Source organism: Pipistrellus kuhlii, unplaced genomic scaffold (assembly GCF_014108245.1).
Source record: "Pipistrellus kuhlii isolate mPipKuh1 unplaced genomic scaffold, mPipKuh1.p scaffold_m20_p_14, whole genome shotgun sequence".
Lineage (NCBI taxonomy): Eukaryota > Metazoa > Chordata > Mammalia > Chiroptera > Vespertilionidae > Pipistrellus > Pipistrellus kuhlii.
The window spans coordinates 39,860,706-39,877,489 of NW_023425449.1; the positions used below are offsets into that span (position 1 = coordinate 39,860,706).

The window sequence follows — 16,784 nt, forward strand, 5'->3', positions numbered from 1 at the left end:
GTGGTTTTAAAGAGAGGAAGGGAGAGGGAGAGAGAGAGAGAGAAACATCAACCTGTGCCTCCCTTGTGCACCAGCCAGGACTGAACCTGCAACCTGGCCATGTGCCCTGACAAGGAGTGTCTTCCAGTGCTGTGTGAATTCTGGAATTGTTCACTTTACAGCTCCCGGCTGTTCCTCAGCAGCTCAGGCTTCAGCATCAGGCCTAAGGGATCCCTGTGCAGGTTCCTAGGGCACTTTCCCTGCATAGCTCCCTCCAAGGGCTCTATCTTGCAAACCCCTGCTGCCTCAGCGTTCCTGAACTCCAGTCTCTGGCTCCTAGGCCCTTTAAGATTCCTGTGCTCTCCTTGCCCGCCCCCCCCCCCCCCTCGCCACACACACACCCTCCCTTTCTTGCTGGGAGGAGGACACTGGCAGGACTTATCTCTTTTGTTTCCTTTTTTGCTGGAATCTTAGTTCTCCTCCACTGATTGTCCCATTGTCTGAAAGCATTTGTTTCATATTTTGTCCAGTTTTCTAGTTTTTGGCTGGAGGGCTAGTTCCATACCAGTTATTCATTCCTGGCTGGCAGCAGAAGTCACCCGTCATCTTTAGTGGGTGGCCTCTAAAGGTCTTCAGCCTGCCCAGCCTGATTTGTAGTCTATTTTTGGGTATTTGGCTTTGGTATGTAGCTCTGGATAAAAGTCCTGATAAAAACCTTAAATCATAAGAGGAGAGAGCTGGAACACAAACCTCCTATAGAATTGTATCTGTTTATTTTCAGGATTTGCTTCTAGTGTTTTCACTACGAGGTTCTTTTTTATTTTTATTTTTAAGTATATTTTGGTACAAATACAGCCTGCTCTGTGTAGGTTAGAAAGAACTGTAAGCATGGCTTTTTGAAAGGTTCACGCTCTAAAGTGGGAGTCAGCCAAGTTTTTCTGTAAGGGATTTAGATAGCAAATATTTTCAGCTTTGTGCGTCATGTGGTCTCTGTTGAAGCTCTTACAATTATTTTGAAAGTAGTTTTGACTCTCTGGACCTCATAAAAGATTCTCAGGGACCACAGCCGGAGAACCAGTGATTATGGAAGTGAATGGGACTGCACTGAGCAGGCCAGAGATGGCATGAGAAATTTACAGAGAATACCATGATGCCCCCCTCCCCTGGAGTAATTCTGCCAGTGCTTATTGAAAGAGCAGGTTTAATGTGACACCAGACTGATGTATTGCCCAAGGACCCAGAGAGGAGAAAAACTCCTGATATTTCAGGACATTGTGTTACCTGAGAATTGAATTTCTCCATTGCTAGTGGGAATGGGGTTCTTGGGCACCGCTGGAATGAGCACATCTGGAGGCCCCACCAGAGGATGAGATGTGGTAAAAAGCTTTGTTTTTGTGGCTTTCCATTCATCAGGCTCCAGAGTCCCATCTCCCCTAATCCAATCCTGATAGAGGTGCAGCTGGGGCTTTAGCAGAATTTAATTAAAGCAAAGTCAGTATCCAGAGCTTTGGTTCCGTGGTGAAGCTGATTCCCTTGTAGCATCAGGCTAGATTCAGTCCACTGTGTGGGTCCCACATGGCCATGAGCCACATGGGTGAGTGCAGGGTGTGGGAGCCTCACAAACCAGGAGTCAGTTACGAGCAGCAAGAGTTTAAGTATTAAATCTTCCCGCCTTTGCAGCGGCCACACCTATTCTGGCCACTGACTTGCTCTCAGGTGTGACTGCACCTGCCCACATCACCCAAACATTACTGGGCATGAGATGAAGAGAACTTGATTTGTCTGCTTTGTATCTTGCGCCCACACTGTCAGGTTCTCATCACAGCTCTTCACTTACGGTTTTTATGACCTTGGGCAAGTTCTATTAACTCTGTTTGCTTTTATTTCTCATTTGTAAAAGGCAATACTATGGAGATGAAATAAGATAATACAAATTATGTAGAGCAGTCCTGGATGCTTAAGTCCTGGGATGCTGAATGTTAGCTATAATTATTTTAGTCATCTTTGCATTTGAGTTGACTATAGTGAATGGATTGGGAGAAATTGAAGTGCAGAACAGAAGGGGAAGTTCATGAACTATCGTCAGAGCAGTTCTCTTTTCCTCTTAACCTTATGAGGTGAGGCACACTTTCTGTTGACCTTTTGGATTGTCCAACTTCCTTTTTTTTTAAGAAGGAATGAGGTTTTTAAAAATAGATTACTTAGGTATCATAATCTCACTCTGCACTGCAGTTCTCTTGTCACTATATATATTTTTTAATAAGTTTTTATTGTTCATATTATTACAAATGTTCCTTTTCCCCCCCCCCACCATTGCTCTCCCCCACCAGGTTCCCACCCCACCCTCTGCCCTTTTCCCTCTCCCCATTGTCCTCATCCGTAGGTGCACAGTTTATGTTCAGTCTCTTCCCACGCCCCCCTCTCCCCTTTTCCCCAAGAATCGTCAGTTCACTCCCCTTCCATACCTCTGATTCTATTATATTCAACAGTTACTATTGTTCATCAGATTTTTTTTTAACTTCCTTGGTTTTTAGATTCACTTGTTGATAGTTACATATTTGTTGTTCATAATTTTTATCTTTGTTTGCTTTCTCTTCTGAAAGAACCCCCTTCAGCAATTCATATAATTCTGGTTTGGTGTTGATGAACTCCTTTAGCTTTTGTTTATTAGTGAAGCTCTTTATCTGACCTTCGATTCTGAGTGATAGCTTTGCTGGGTAGATTATCTTTGGCTGTAGGTTCTTACTATTCATCACCTTGAATATTTCTTGCCATTCCCTTCTGGCCTGCATGGTTTCTGTTGAGAAGTCAGCTGACAATCGTATAGGTGCTCCTTTATAGGTAACTACCTTCTTTGCTCTTGCTTCTTTTAATATTCTCTCTTTGTCTTTTGCTCTTGGAATTTTAATTATGATGTGTCTTGGTGTGGTCCTCTTTGGATTCCTTTTGTTTGGAGTTCTGTATGCTTCCTGGACTTGTAAGTCTAATTCTTTCACCAGGTGGGGGAAGTTTTCTCTTACTATTGCTTTCAGTATGTTTTCGATATCTTGCTCCCTCTCATCTTCTGGGACCCCCATAATTCTGATGTTGGTTCACTTGAAGTTGTCCCAGAGGTTTCTTACATTATCTTCAATTTTCTGGATTTTCTTGCCTTCTAGCTTCTGTGAAGGAGTGTCTTCTGGCTCTTTATGTTCCAAATCTTTGACTTGATTCTTGCGATCTTCCCTTCTGTTTTTAGGACTCTGTAAAATATTTTTTATTTCAGACAATGTCTTCTTTATTTCTTGTTGATCCCTTATCATTTCTTGATGACTCCTTATTAATTCTAGTTGATCTCTTTTCATATCCTCATAGGTCTTATCGATCTTTTCTAGGAAATTCTTGAAAAACCTTATAAGCGTATATTTGAACTCTACATCCAGACACTTTTTGTCCTCCTTTTCTTTCGTTTGTGATCTATTTCGTTGTCGCATTTCACAGTTACGGATGGGACGGGGTTTCAGGGTGGAGCCTGCAGCTTTGACTTCCGTCAGCCCCGCCCTATGCGGGTCCTTCAGTGCTCGCTGCAAGTGCCTCTGAGAGAAAGGTGCCCTCGATTTTCGCCTGCTGCCAAACAGTCTATGCTCTCCCCCAATGAGCCCGGTATTGGGGTTCAGTTCAGTTGGAAGTGGAGTTGGAGGTGGCGTTCAGAGCAGTCTGGAGCCCCAGTCTCCTTCCCGCCAGGGCACTCCCACGGCACAGCGGACCGTCCCTTCTCTGCACGCAGTGTGCGAGCCTCCGGGACCTCCTTTCGCCTCTCCCTGGGGTTCCGCCTTACAGCCCGGCTCCCTATGGCTGAGCCTGAGTCCCTGGGGTCTGGCCTAGAACTGGGGTTCAGAGCAGTCGGGGGCCCAGCACAGTCGAAGTTTTATCTCCTTTCCACTAGGGAACGCCCGCCAGGCACTCGGCCTCCCTCCTCTCCGGCTCCGTCCTCTCCGCGCCCCGTGTCTCCGTACCTTGGGCTTTTCCAGCTCCTCCGCACCTCCTTCTGGTTTTCTTCTTGCTTCTCGCTGTAGAATTTCCAGTCAGTCAACCTTCCTGTAGTTCTGGGCAATGTCCGTTTTATATTTTAGTTGTATTTTATTGAAATTGTTGTGTGCTGCTGCGGCTAGGTGTTCACCTGGGTGCAGCCATCTTGGATCCTCTCTCTCTTGTCACTATATTATTAAACCAGAGGCCTGGTGCACAAAATTCGTGCATGGGTGTGTGTGTCCTAGCCTGTATCCTCTCCTAAATGGACAGTCAGACACCCCTCTCACAATCCAGGACTACTTGTTCCCAACTGCTTGCCTGCCTGCCTTTCTGATTGCCCCTGACCACTTCTGCCTGCCGGCCTCATCACTCCCTAACCACTCCCCTGCCAGCCTGATTGATGCCTAACTGCTCCTCTGCCAGCCTGATTGCCCCTAACTGCCCTCCCCTGAAAGCCTGGTCACCCCTAACTGCCCTCTCCTGCAGACCTGGTCACCCCTAACTGATCTCCCCTGCAAGCCTGGATCCTCCCTAACTGCCCTTCCCTGTAGGCCCGGTCGCCTCCAACTTCCCTCCTTTGCTGGCCTGGTCACCCCTAACTGCCCTCCCTGCAGACTTTATCACCCCCAACTGCCCTCTCTTGCAGGCCTTGTCCCTCCAAACTGCCCTCCTCTGCTGGCCATTTGTGGCAGCCATCTTTGATCACATGGGGGCAGCCATATTGTGTGTTGGAGTGATGGTTTATTTGCATATTACTATTTTATTAGATAGGATCACTGGTGAAGGGGATTCTTGCCACCTAGAACTTGAGGGTTGTGGATGGTGTTATGTTTTGTTTCCTGTTGGTTACATATTCCTATACCAGGTGATTGTCCCTACCCATTTTTCTAGCTTATTTGAAATGATCACTTTTGACTCTTGTTTTACTGCATATGGTGTCTAGGCCAGCAGTCACCAACCTTTCCGACCTCATGACCACCAGTGGTCCTTGGACCACCAGTTGGCAACTGCTGGTCTAGGCAATTGGGCTCTTACTGCCACCATGTCTATTAGTCTTTCTCTAACATTGTTGATTTTCTATAAGTAGCTTCTTTATTTGACCTATTTGGGAAATGAAATTTATTACATTAGTAGATTTTTTTCAGATAACTGGAGCTTATTTTTTCAGAGTTTTAAATTTATTGTGTACTTTTCTGCTTTCTTTTTTAAAAAACAAACAAACACAATTGAATAGTGCATTTATTAAAGCTGAGGACAGTGAATAGAAGAAGCAACAGTAGAGAGCCTAGACAGGGTTGCTGTTAGCTCACTGGAAAGTGAGAGAAAAGGGGGCCTTGGAGACAGGTTCGGGGGATTAACTGCTGCCCATTGCTCCCCTGGTTGCAAGTATTGTGGGGTCGTTAGAGTTCAGGAGATGCAGGCCTGTGGGGGGAGGACAGTGGGGAGGGAAAGGTGCCCTTTTCTGCTTTCTTAAGCACAATGTACTGACCTAATTTACCGGAATTGTTGTCATCCACATTATCCTTAAGCAATTGAGCTTTTGTAATTGCTTTTAGTTTAGTTATGTGGATTTGAGAAATGGCCCTTCCCTGAAATGTTAATGCCCCTCAGGGTTGTGTCCTTTCTCTTTGTACCTCTCTGCCAGGGCCTGTCCATGGATGGACTTCAGAGGTTTGCTTAATGGTCTTCTAGGGAAGATGTATATGCTTGAGGATTAAAAATGTTTTGTTTTTTTATCCTCACCCGAGGATATTTTTCCATTGATTTTGTAAGAGAATGGAAGAGAGAGGGAAAGATAGAAACATCAATGTGAGAGAAACACATCAATAGGTTTGCCCTGACCAGGGCCTGGGCCAGGGAGGAGCCTGCAACCCAGGTATGTGCTCTTGACCAGAATGGAACCAGGAATCTTTTGGTCTACAGGCTGACACTTATCCACTGAGCCAAACCAGCGAGGGTGAGGATTGAAGGTTTTTATGAGATTCTTGCTAAATATTTGTGAGGAACATTTGGAAGAAGAGGATACATTTTAAATTGCTCAAGAGTCCAGCAGATCAGAAACCTGTTGGAGGCTGGAGGCTCCTTGATTTTTCTCTCTATATTGCTTTTCTTCCTATGGCTTTATGGAGCTACAGGATAGAAAGACTGCAGTGATTATGGTCAGCAGATAATTGGGTGTTTGCGGAACTGTGCCAGGGTATGGCGATGATGATGGTCATAAAGGTGAAGGTAGCATAGCGGAATCCATTTCCATGGTTACACATCTCCACTGTCAGGCACTGTGCTTTCTTACATGCGCTATCACATTTGGTCCCCAAAGTAATCCTGTTGTTATTCCCACTGCATACATGAGTGAGGGCCGTGGTGAGATTGAGTACTTTCCCAGGATCACAGAGTTGGAAAGCGTAAGAGTTAGATTTGAACATAAATGTTCTGACTCTATAGTTTCTGCCCTTCAATCTTACACTTGATCGAAAATTGATTGTGTTTGCCTAATGGTTTTGCAGCAGTCAGATACTATTGAAATAATCTTTTTTAAAAAAAATATATTTTATTGATTTTTTAGAGAGGAAGAGAGAAGGATAGAGAATTAGAAACATCGATGAGAGAGAATCATCGATCAGCTGCCTCTTGCACATCCCCTACTGGGGATGTGCCCGCAACCAAGGTACATGCCCTTGACCGGAATCGAACCTGAGACCCTTCAGTCCACAGGCTAGTGCTCTATCCACTGAGCCAAACCGGTTTCGGCTGAAATAATCTTTAGCTCAGAAAATTTTGTTGTTTTGTTGTTGAAGGTAGCATTATCTGACTTGTTTTTTTCTCCTGTTCTCTCCTTTCCCTTCCCCTTTTATCTCCTCCCCTCTCTTTTTCTCTTCTTTTCTCTTTTCTTCCCTTAATACCCAAATGAGGTGGCATGATTTTTCTGAAACAGCCTATCAACTTTTGTCTTTTCTGCTAGTGAAGTTCTCAGCAACTTCCTTTGGATATTCTCTCTGTCTGACATTCTCTCTTGGTTTCAGCCTCTTCTGTTGGTTTTTAAATTTTTTTATTTATTTAAGATTTTTAAAATTCATTTTCAGAGAATGAGGAAGGGAGAGGGAAAGAGGATCATTGGTCTGAGAAAGAAACATCCATCAGCTGCCTCCTGCACTCCTCCCTCCCACCCTCCACCTCTTACTGGGGATCCCAGGCATGTGCTCTGACCATGAATCAGCTGGAAACCTTTAGTTTGGGTGCACAGAAAGATGCTCAGCCATCTGAGCCACACCCACCAGGGCGGCCTCTTCTGTTTCTAAAGACAAAGTTGAATCTGCTCACAGAGAGAGGAAGTTGGGTCCTTTTGGAGCCATTATGCTCTCCCTACTCTTTTTTGGGTTCTTATTTCTGAACTCCTACGGGCAGGAAGAAAATTATGGCTATCAGATTTTCTCTTTTATTCTACTAGTTGCAGTCCTCTTGGATAGATATAGTAAATTGATTGAATGATAGTTCTTTCATGTCTAGAATTTATATTTTGACTAATACTCATCACTTTTATTTACTTAACTTTCTTTTTAAAATCTGTATTGTTGAAAGTATTACATATGTCCCCTTTTCCTTCCCCATTGACCCCTTCTAGCCCATTCCCACCTCTCGCCCCAGGCCTTAACCGCCCTATTGTCTGTGTCCATGGGTTAGGCATGTAAGCATACAAGCTCTTTGGTTGATCTCTTCCCACCCACTCAGCCCCCTCCGCGCCCCCTTCCCGCTGAGATTCTACATCTGATTCCTTTGTACTCATCTTAGTCTCCACTCAGGTGAGAAACAGTTTTCACTTTGTGATACTTAGTTACTTTAGAGTTAGTGGTGAATAAAGAACAGCCATTAAGTTAAAAATTGCATGGCCCTGGACATTTGTGGTCCTCATGAATAACTGAACTTTCAAATTTGCAAATGTTAAGTATTTAGCCCAGTGAATAGTTTTGATTCTGGGTGATTTAGGGATAGTATTCTAATTTTATTCCTGCTAGAAGGCATTCTAAAAATTGAATGAATATAGAGAAAAATAAAATTATGATTATATCCCGCCACCTTATTTTATGAAAAAGGAGCAATCTTTTTACTAAAACCTTTTATGTAAAAATTGTTTGCTATTGCTTAATGGCTTTGACAGGCCAGCATATTACTAGCCTGAAGGCTTATTTTCTTAGGAAGATCCACATTCTGTGTTATCATTATGTTGCAATATATTCCTCCACCTGGAGCAGTGGTTCTCAACCTTTCTAATGCTGCACGGGACCCTTTGATACAATTCATACAGTTTCTCGTGTTGTGGTGACCCCCAGCCATAAAATTATTTTTGTTGCTACTTCATAACTGTAATTTTGCTACTGTTATGAATTGTAAGGTAAATTTCTGATGGTCTTAGGCTCTATAGCAGCAGTTCTCAACCTGTGGGTCTCGAGCCTAAGACCATCGGAAAACACAGATATTTACATTATGATTCATTAACAGTAGCAAAGTTACAGTTATGAAGTAGCAAAGAAAATAATTTTATGGCTGGGGATCACCACAACATGAGAAACTGTATTAAACATTAGAAAGGTTGAGAACCACTGATCTAGAGTGTTGCTTCTTGTAGCCAGGGCTCTAGTTAAGAGGGAAGGTTTTTTTTTTGTTTGTTTGTTTGTTTTTTTGCTTTGCTCATGTTTTTTATTCTGTAATTATGTTATTGACTACCAGCAGTGATGAGAAGTAGGCGATTTAGTGGTGGTGGTGGTCACAATGACAGTAGAACTAACAATAAACATAAGGAGTCAAAGTTTGTGTTTCTTGTGTAGCTTTTAAACCTGGAGCCAATCATCAAAGCAAAATATTATTGTAATTTAAATAACTTAAGGCAATTGAAAATACATACATAATTATGGGATCTATAGTGCTAAAGGCATTACCTACAGAATATATAAAACCCAGCTCTCTAGGAAAACTCAGTTACTTTGCTGATGTCACTGTTTCCCAGGTATAAGAAAAAACACTATTTCTTGTCTACTGTTCACACCTCTGACACTTCTGATACCTAAATAGGAAAGAAACAATTTTGCATTAGTCCTGCTCCCCCCCCCTCCCCCAATTATTTCACATATAATTGCACAGAGCAGATGTATACAGTGGACTCTTTAGTGATGTCTATTTAGCACTAGGGTAGATGGCTCTCAATATAAAAAATCACCAATATTCTACCTCCTTGGCTTCTCATGTGTTTTCAGATGAGTTCCCCTCCTTCTTAAGAATCAGTAATGTGCCATTCCTGATATCCTGGTACAGTTAGACCTTTTCTTTGCTTCTTGGGACTTCCGTATTTATATCATATTTGTTTTGCTAATGGGTCTGGTGTCCCTTTTGAACTTGTAACTGGACAATCAATGGGTCTGTGCTGCCTGTCACTACTTGAGCTTATTAAGCAGAGACAGCATTGAATTATATATGAGTATTTATTCCAATACTGCTGGCAGCATGGAGAGCAGCAGGGCATCCATAAAAATCTGCTCTGCTTATATAGGGCAGGACAAGGATTACATGGGGAAGTAGGAAGTTTTGGCCAACAAAGGTTGTTAATTTTCCCATGATAATATATTGGCAGTTCTTGAGAGAGAATGGTTCAGCGGTTGATTCCCAGGTCCAAGGTTGACTGACTCCCAGGTCCTGGGGGCGTACAGCTTCCAGCCAGGTCAGAATGTTCTTTCTCTAACCAACACAAGACAGTCATGGTTAACAGAGCATGATTAATATTTCACATAACCATAGTCTGTCCCCAATATTCCATTTTTGCCCCTGACAAACTGGTTTTGCTCAGAGAACTCATCTGATATTTTAGAGGCTGGGATTCATTTGATATTTTTAAGTGGCTTTAAGACTGTTCTTTAAGTACAGATATTTGGGCTCAAAAAGTAGCGGGGAAAGTTGCTTTCCAAAAGTTAGAAACAGTACTTTTATTAGTTTATGAACCTTATTTTATTTAATACTTTTTACTAAATCTTTGTATAAGAACTGATTAATCCAGTGGTTCTCAAACTTGAAGGTGCATTCGAATCACTTAGAGAACTTGTTAAAACATAGACCACTGGGCCTGACCACTAGAATTTCAGGTGTGGGGTAACCTCAGGAATTTCATGACTAAGAAATTCCAAGGTGCTACTGGTGCTGCTGCTGGCCCAGGGACCACCACCCTTTGAGAACCTTGGTCTAATTATTCATTATTTCCCTTTTGACAGGACACAGATGCCACTAGGTGGCACTACAGCACCTCAGTTATGAGGTGTCAATCGGCCTTATTGACCAGTTTGTTGATTGCAGGGCTCAGGATTGTGTCAAAGATACAATCACTAATCTATTGGAATTTAGTAACTTAGAACCTGAATTATCCCATAAAAAAAGAAGAAAAAAAAAGAAAAAAAAAGAAAAAGAAAGCAAAAATGTGTGAACCACACCAAACCAGAGAATCTGTAGGACTAAGGAATATATCTCTCATTTCTGCTGCTTTATTTTCCGTTATACAGGTTACTCAATTGCATTTACCAGAGATAGATAAAGGCCTTGCCAAAAAAAGGAAATATACATCTTATATTTATTTTTCTACTAGAGGCCTGATGCTCAAAATTCGTGTGAGAGTGGGCCTTCCTTCCCCTAGCTGCCAGCACCGGCTTCCCTCTCGCACTGGACCCAGGCTTTCCTTGTAGCCTCATAGCCCCGTTTTTTTCTGGCAGGTCATCAGGTCTAATTTGCGTATTACCCTTTTATTATTACAAAAGTTAATGGATCCTGATTTTGTTGTTGATTACATTTCGAAACCACTTTAAAATGATGTATACCTGCTGGTCACATAAATACCATGCCATTATGTCTTTCTCTCAATGGGCCAGTTGTGCCTGGGACAGTGTGAGATGAGTTTCCTGTCCTGTTTGCTTCCTTGGTCAGAAAGTTGAATGGTTTTCTTTTTAAAAGCTCTAGAGAGGAAAGTTTGGGCTACTGTTCACCTCACTTCACCTCATGTGTCCGTGCAGTATCCCCCCATAAACTTCCAACTATTCTGACACCTCCAGTTTGTCTTTCTTCCATTGGCTGTCCCAACCTGAAAGTTGGTGTGATTTCTCCACATGATGGGATGTGTTCAGATAATTACTTGCTCTGCTTTCCTGTTAGCTAAGCTCTCCCATTACCACTGAGATGTCACATTTTTAAATAGTAACTGAGTCACATTTTAGGTTTTAAAACAGGAGATGGATAGTATCTAAATACCGCCTGGGTTTTTCTAGACTCTTGAGAATAATCTTTGCTTTGATTTTCCTTCTTTATCTTTGGAGCAGAGGCATGGGTTAGGTTTCAGTGACCTAATAGAACTTGAAAATGACTAAATCAAAAACTGAATTGGAGACACTCAGGCAGATTTTAAAATTAGACCAGCATGTTATCATATACTAGCAGTCTAGTGCACAAAATTCATGTATGGGTAGAGTCCCTAGTGGGTGCTCGCTTTGCCAGCTGCAGCCAGGGCCTCCCTTCCCTGGCTGCCGGCTGCTGGTCAGGGCCTTCTTTTTCCACTCCACCCCCTGGTGGTCAGCGCACATCATAGCAGGTGATCGAACTCCTGGTCCATCAAACTCCTGAGAGGACACTTTGCATATTTGTTTTATATATATATATATATATATATATATATATATATATATATATATATATATATATAATAGATGTTTGGTCATCGAAAGAATTAAGACTCAGCTAATGCTAGGTTAAGATGTAAACTCACGGTAGATATAGAGCAGACTTAAGGATCATCTTTGAAACATCAGGTTCTTTTTTGAAAGATATAATGTTTTATCTTGTTATAAGAGAAAGGAGCTTTTAGTAGGTTGGTGATCAACATTTGAAACAATGTGATTTTTATAAAAATTCTAGAGGCTGGTGCACGAAATTTGTGCACAAGTAGGGTCCCTAGGCCTGGCCGGCGATCAGGGCCGATCTGTGGGATGACTGGCAGGGCGATCAGGGTTCCCCATTTACACCCACCTTGGCTGGCCTGGGGCCTGTGGGCTGGGGGAAGCTCCTGCATTGGGTGCCTGCCCCCCAGTGGTCAGTGTGTATCATAGTGACTGTTCGTTCCACTGTTCGATCAATTTGCATATTAGGCTTTTATTATAAGGATTATTTTATTATCCAGACCTATTTCTCCTTCTTCTGTACTTAGAACTATAATTTTATATTTGTGTTCTATAAAATGTGAAGCATTATATATATATATAGCAACACTGTCCAATAATAACATGGTGAGAGCCAGTTGTGTGCTAGTACTTTAAACTTTTCCATTATGTTCCTTATATTGAATAAATGGTGAGAAGAAAGAGGTTAAAAAGTATTTTTCAACATGTGATCAATATAAAGATATTTGATGAGTTTTTACTTTTTAAAAAAACGTACAGTGCATCTCAGTCTGTACAGCCATATTTCGTGTGGTAAACAGCACACGTGGCAAATGGCTATTGTCATAGCAGCAAGTGCAGAGGATATTTCTCTTTTCGGTGACTCTCAGAGCAAGGCAGGAAATTATAAGGGTATCAATTTTGCAGGTTTTATCAGTTTTGGTGAGTATTCAAATCAAACCAGTTGGTAAAAGAAGATAATACTTACTATCCATTGATTGGTTGATGGTGATGGCGTTGCACTTGTCACTCCTCTGCCACTGGTGTGCTTGCTCTTTTAGGTTTTCCCCAAAGTTTTTCAGCACCTTCTTTGGAGATCTTACGAGTATTTGCTTCTGTTTGAAATGTCATATGCTGTTTGAATCTACACCTCCAGAGCTTCCTATTTTGTAGCTGATATGGTAAATTACTTTCCTATGCTATTGGGCAAGGCAGGGAGGTTCAGCCTCTTCAGCAGCCAGATATACTCTAGCTGCAGTAAACAGTTAGGCCTGTGAGCAATTGACCTTGGAAATGTTCTAATTTGCTTGTCCCTTGGTGCAGCTTAAGGCGCTGGCTTTCTCTGTGGGTGGGAGTTATGAACCCAGTTTGGAGAAGCTTTAGAGGCACTTGGGGCAAGCTCCAAACAGATGTGCCTCTTGCTTCATCTTTGCATGTGACCAAGTTGCAAGAGGCATGTTCCTCGCATGCATTTCTTTGAATGCCTTGTGGAATCAGACACTTCCGCCTAAAGTTGAGAGGAAGCTTTGTTTACCTTTAGGTCTACCCTTCCCCTTCCTTCCAGCACTGTCTGCCCTAATGATGGCTGATTAAAAATGATTTCATCACTATTTCATCATATTTCTTAAAGTCACTGAAAGAGGACACAGAAGGCACCTTTTATGGTTTTGTCTTCGTTACTACTGTTGTAATGTCAGATATGGAAGCTAGGTGAGTAAGTGAAGAGAAGGAAATGTTAAATGGAAAGGTTATACACAATGAGAAGTTATAGGCAATACTCTAACAGAGGAGAGAGAATATGTGTAAATGTAGTTACACTCTCCAAACTGGTGGTGGCAGCAGTGATGGCTTTTGCTCCCACACAAAGATTTAGGCTTGCTTTTTTTGGGGGCAGTGCTTGGGCAACTTAATTTTCTCCCTTTACTGTTGTACAATACTGGTTCAAAACATTTACTTGAGTTTGATTAGCTTTCATTATTCTTAGATGATTTCTGATACTTTGTTGATAAATTACTAATATTTATTGGCCCATGGGCTCATAAAGCTAATAAATAATTTAGTTAGCAGGTAAGACAAGTATAAGAAAAGCTACATAGTAGTAATTGTTATATTTCAAATGATCAGTCTGTCTGTCTCACTCACAACTTTTTACATTATGACCTAACAGCCTGCATTTCTATCCGGTTGGCACACATCTTTTGTAGATGACACTTACTAGGCAACCTAACAATGACAAACAGACAGTGCTCTTTGTATATTTACCTGCCATGTTCTAAATACTTCATGGGTATTCATTCATTTAATCCTGCAACAATGCTGTAAGGGTAGGTAGGTAGCATAATTACTTGCTGTTTTACATATGAGTACACTGAGTCTTTCTCAATCCTTTTCCTTATGTGTGACTTTTCCCTTCTTGTTGGCAGTGCGCTCCGAGATCAGTCCTCTTACCCACCCTGCGCCTGTGCTCATTGCAGGGACAGCCCTTTTGCTGAGCTCTGCCATCATTGTACCTGAAGATTGTAGTCTGTTCTATACTAATGCTCATTGTTGACTTATAAGGCTCCCTTTCTGGGCTTAAAACAAAAGGCTAGGACTGTATTAAAATCTTGATTACCATGAGTTGTTTTTGCTTTGCAGATCATCCTTGCTTGATCATGCCTTTGGCCATGACCAAAACATCTGGCATTTACTCTCTGAAAAATGGAAGCTATTTATTCCCATACCCACTTTGAACTGTTGAGCCTGGTTTACAAGAATGTTCATGATGTCACTGGCTATACCCCTCCTTCCGCTCTGTGTGTTCCAGCTAGAGAAACTGGGTCGAGTTCCACCATGTGCTCTGTCAAGCCTCCTTGCCTTTGCTCACATGACTTCCTTTCCCTACAATGCTCTCTCCCTGCTGACTGCTTACTGCTTGAAGGGCACTTACTCATCTTCCCAGGCGAAGCATAAGTATGTTTTTCTACAGACATTCTTCTCCTACCCAGACCCAATGGCTCTCTTTGGCTCCTCTGTGTTGGTTGGGCATTCATTTATCAAAACAGTACAGTACTTCTTTGCATTTAATTGTTTGTAAGTCTACTTTCCCACCATGAGATCCAGTTTGAAAAGGCCAGCAAATAGCCCATTTCCCAACCAAGTCCTGTCTCTGTTGCAACTGCCCAACTCTGCCATAAATAATATATGAAGGAGTGGGTCTGACTTGACCAGTAGTGGGCTGCACCTTACTGATTCCTGATCTAGGTAAAAGTCATTCTGTGATAGTCTCTGTTCAGTTTATAAAGTCAATGAATATAGTAATATCTGGAAAGGAATTATGGAAAAAATAACAGAAATGTTCTTGTAAATAACCTTTATTTTCCTGGCCATTTCAATTAATTATTGTTAGAAAATAATTTTTAATTTACATAAAAGAGTGTAACGTGAGCCTTGGCAGCCTGTATCTCATGGATTTGTAATAACTTGAACTTGAAAGTTCTAGAGTCAGGCCTGTTCATGGTAAAGTTCATGTGATTTCCTCCTTTCTTAAGCCCTTTACATTTTCTGGAGTTAGTTCCACCAATACATACTCTAGATACAAGACCCTTATCAAGTGTATAATTTGCGAGTACTTTTTCCTGTTCTGTGCATTGCCTTTTTACTTTCTTGATAGTGTTCTTTGAAACATAAACTTTTTTAACTTTGATGAAGTTCAGTGATCTATTTTTCTTTTGTTGATTGTGCTTTGGGTATCATACCTAAGAATCCATCGCCAAATCTAAGATTATGAAAAGTTAATCCTGTGTTTTTTTTTAAGAGTTTTATATTTATAGCTATTACATTTAGGTCCATTTTGAGGTAGTTTTTATATATTTTTAATTTAAGGTCAAATTTCATTCCTTTGCATGCACGTGGCTATCCAGTTATCCCAGCTCTGTTCTTTCTCCAATGAATGGTCTTGGTACCATGTCAAAAGTAAGTTGACCACACAAGTTTATTTTTGGACTCTCAATTCTGTTCCATTGCTGAAGTATGCCTGTCTTTGTGCCTGTACCATGCTGTCTTGTTGCAATTGCTTTGTAGCAAATTTTGAAATTAGGAAGTATAGTCCTCCAGTTTTGGTCATCTTTTTTAAGATTGTTTTGGTTGCTGAAACTGGTTTGGCTCCATGGTAGAGTGTCAGTCTGCGGACTGAAAGGTCCCAGGTTCGATTCCGGTCAGGGGCATGTACCTTGGTTGCAGGCACATCCCCAGTGGGGTGGGTGTGTGTGTGTGTGTGTGCGCAGGAGGCAGCTGGTCGATGTTTCTCTCTCATCGACGTTTCTAGCTCTCTATCTCTCTCACTTCCTCTCTGTAAAAAAGCAATAAAATGTATTAAAAAAAAAAAAGATTGTTTTGGTTGTTTGAGGTCCCTTGTAATTCTATATGAATTTTAGGACAGCTGTCCATTTCTACTAAGAACCTAACTGGGATTCTGATGGGATTTTTTGAATCTGTAGATTAATTTTGCGAGTATTACCATCTGAACAACAATATTAAGTATTCTATTTTCATGTATTTTTACATATTTACCTTTTTCATGTTATTTTTACATTTTTTAGTTATTTTAAAATTTCTTTCGATAACGTTTTCAGAGTATTAGTTTTACACTTTTTTGTTAATTTACTTCAAAACATTTTACTCTTTTTGATGTTAATATAAATGGAATTGTTTTCTTAATTTTATTTCAGATTATTCATTACAAATAGAATTGATTTTTATGTTAATCTTACAGCCTGCAACTTTACTGAAATTGTAAATTATATATACATGTATACACATATACATGTACAATATATATAAATGGGATATATGTGTGTGTGTGTGTGTGTGTATGTGTGTGTATATATATATATATATATATAGTGGATTCCTTAGGATCAGAGAATGCTATCTACAAATCCAGATAGTATTATTTTTCCCTTTCCAATCTGGTTGCTTTTTACTTATTTTTCTTGCTTAATTGCCCTGACTAGAAAGTAGAGTACAATGTTGAATAGAAGTGGTGAGAACTGACACTCTTATCTTGTTCCTGATCTCAGGGCAAAAGCATCTAGCCTTTCCTCATTAAATCCTGTATAAAGTTAGCTGCAGGAT

The 16,784-nt window shown here is 41.2% G+C and overlaps 1 protein-coding gene across 5 annotated transcripts in view; it reads left to right on the plus strand.

Annotated features, from left to right (window-relative positions):
* Positions 1 to 16,784, plus strand: part of NSMCE2 (NSE2 (MMS21) homolog, SMC5-SMC6 complex SUMO ligase) — a 218,461-nt gene that overhangs the window by 9,449 nt on the left and 192,228 nt on the right. For 4 of the 5 annotated variants that reach the window (XM_045581524.1, XM_045581525.1, XM_045581526.1 and 1 more), the window contains exon 3: positions 15,534 to 15,623. The exons of the other annotated variant lie outside the window; for it this stretch is intronic. In XM_045581524.1, coding sequence (XP_045437480.1) covers positions 15,534 to 15,623 — 90 coding nt within the window. The remainder of the gene's footprint in view (positions 1 to 15,533; positions 15,624 to 16,784) is intronic. 5 annotated transcript variants of the gene reach the window in all.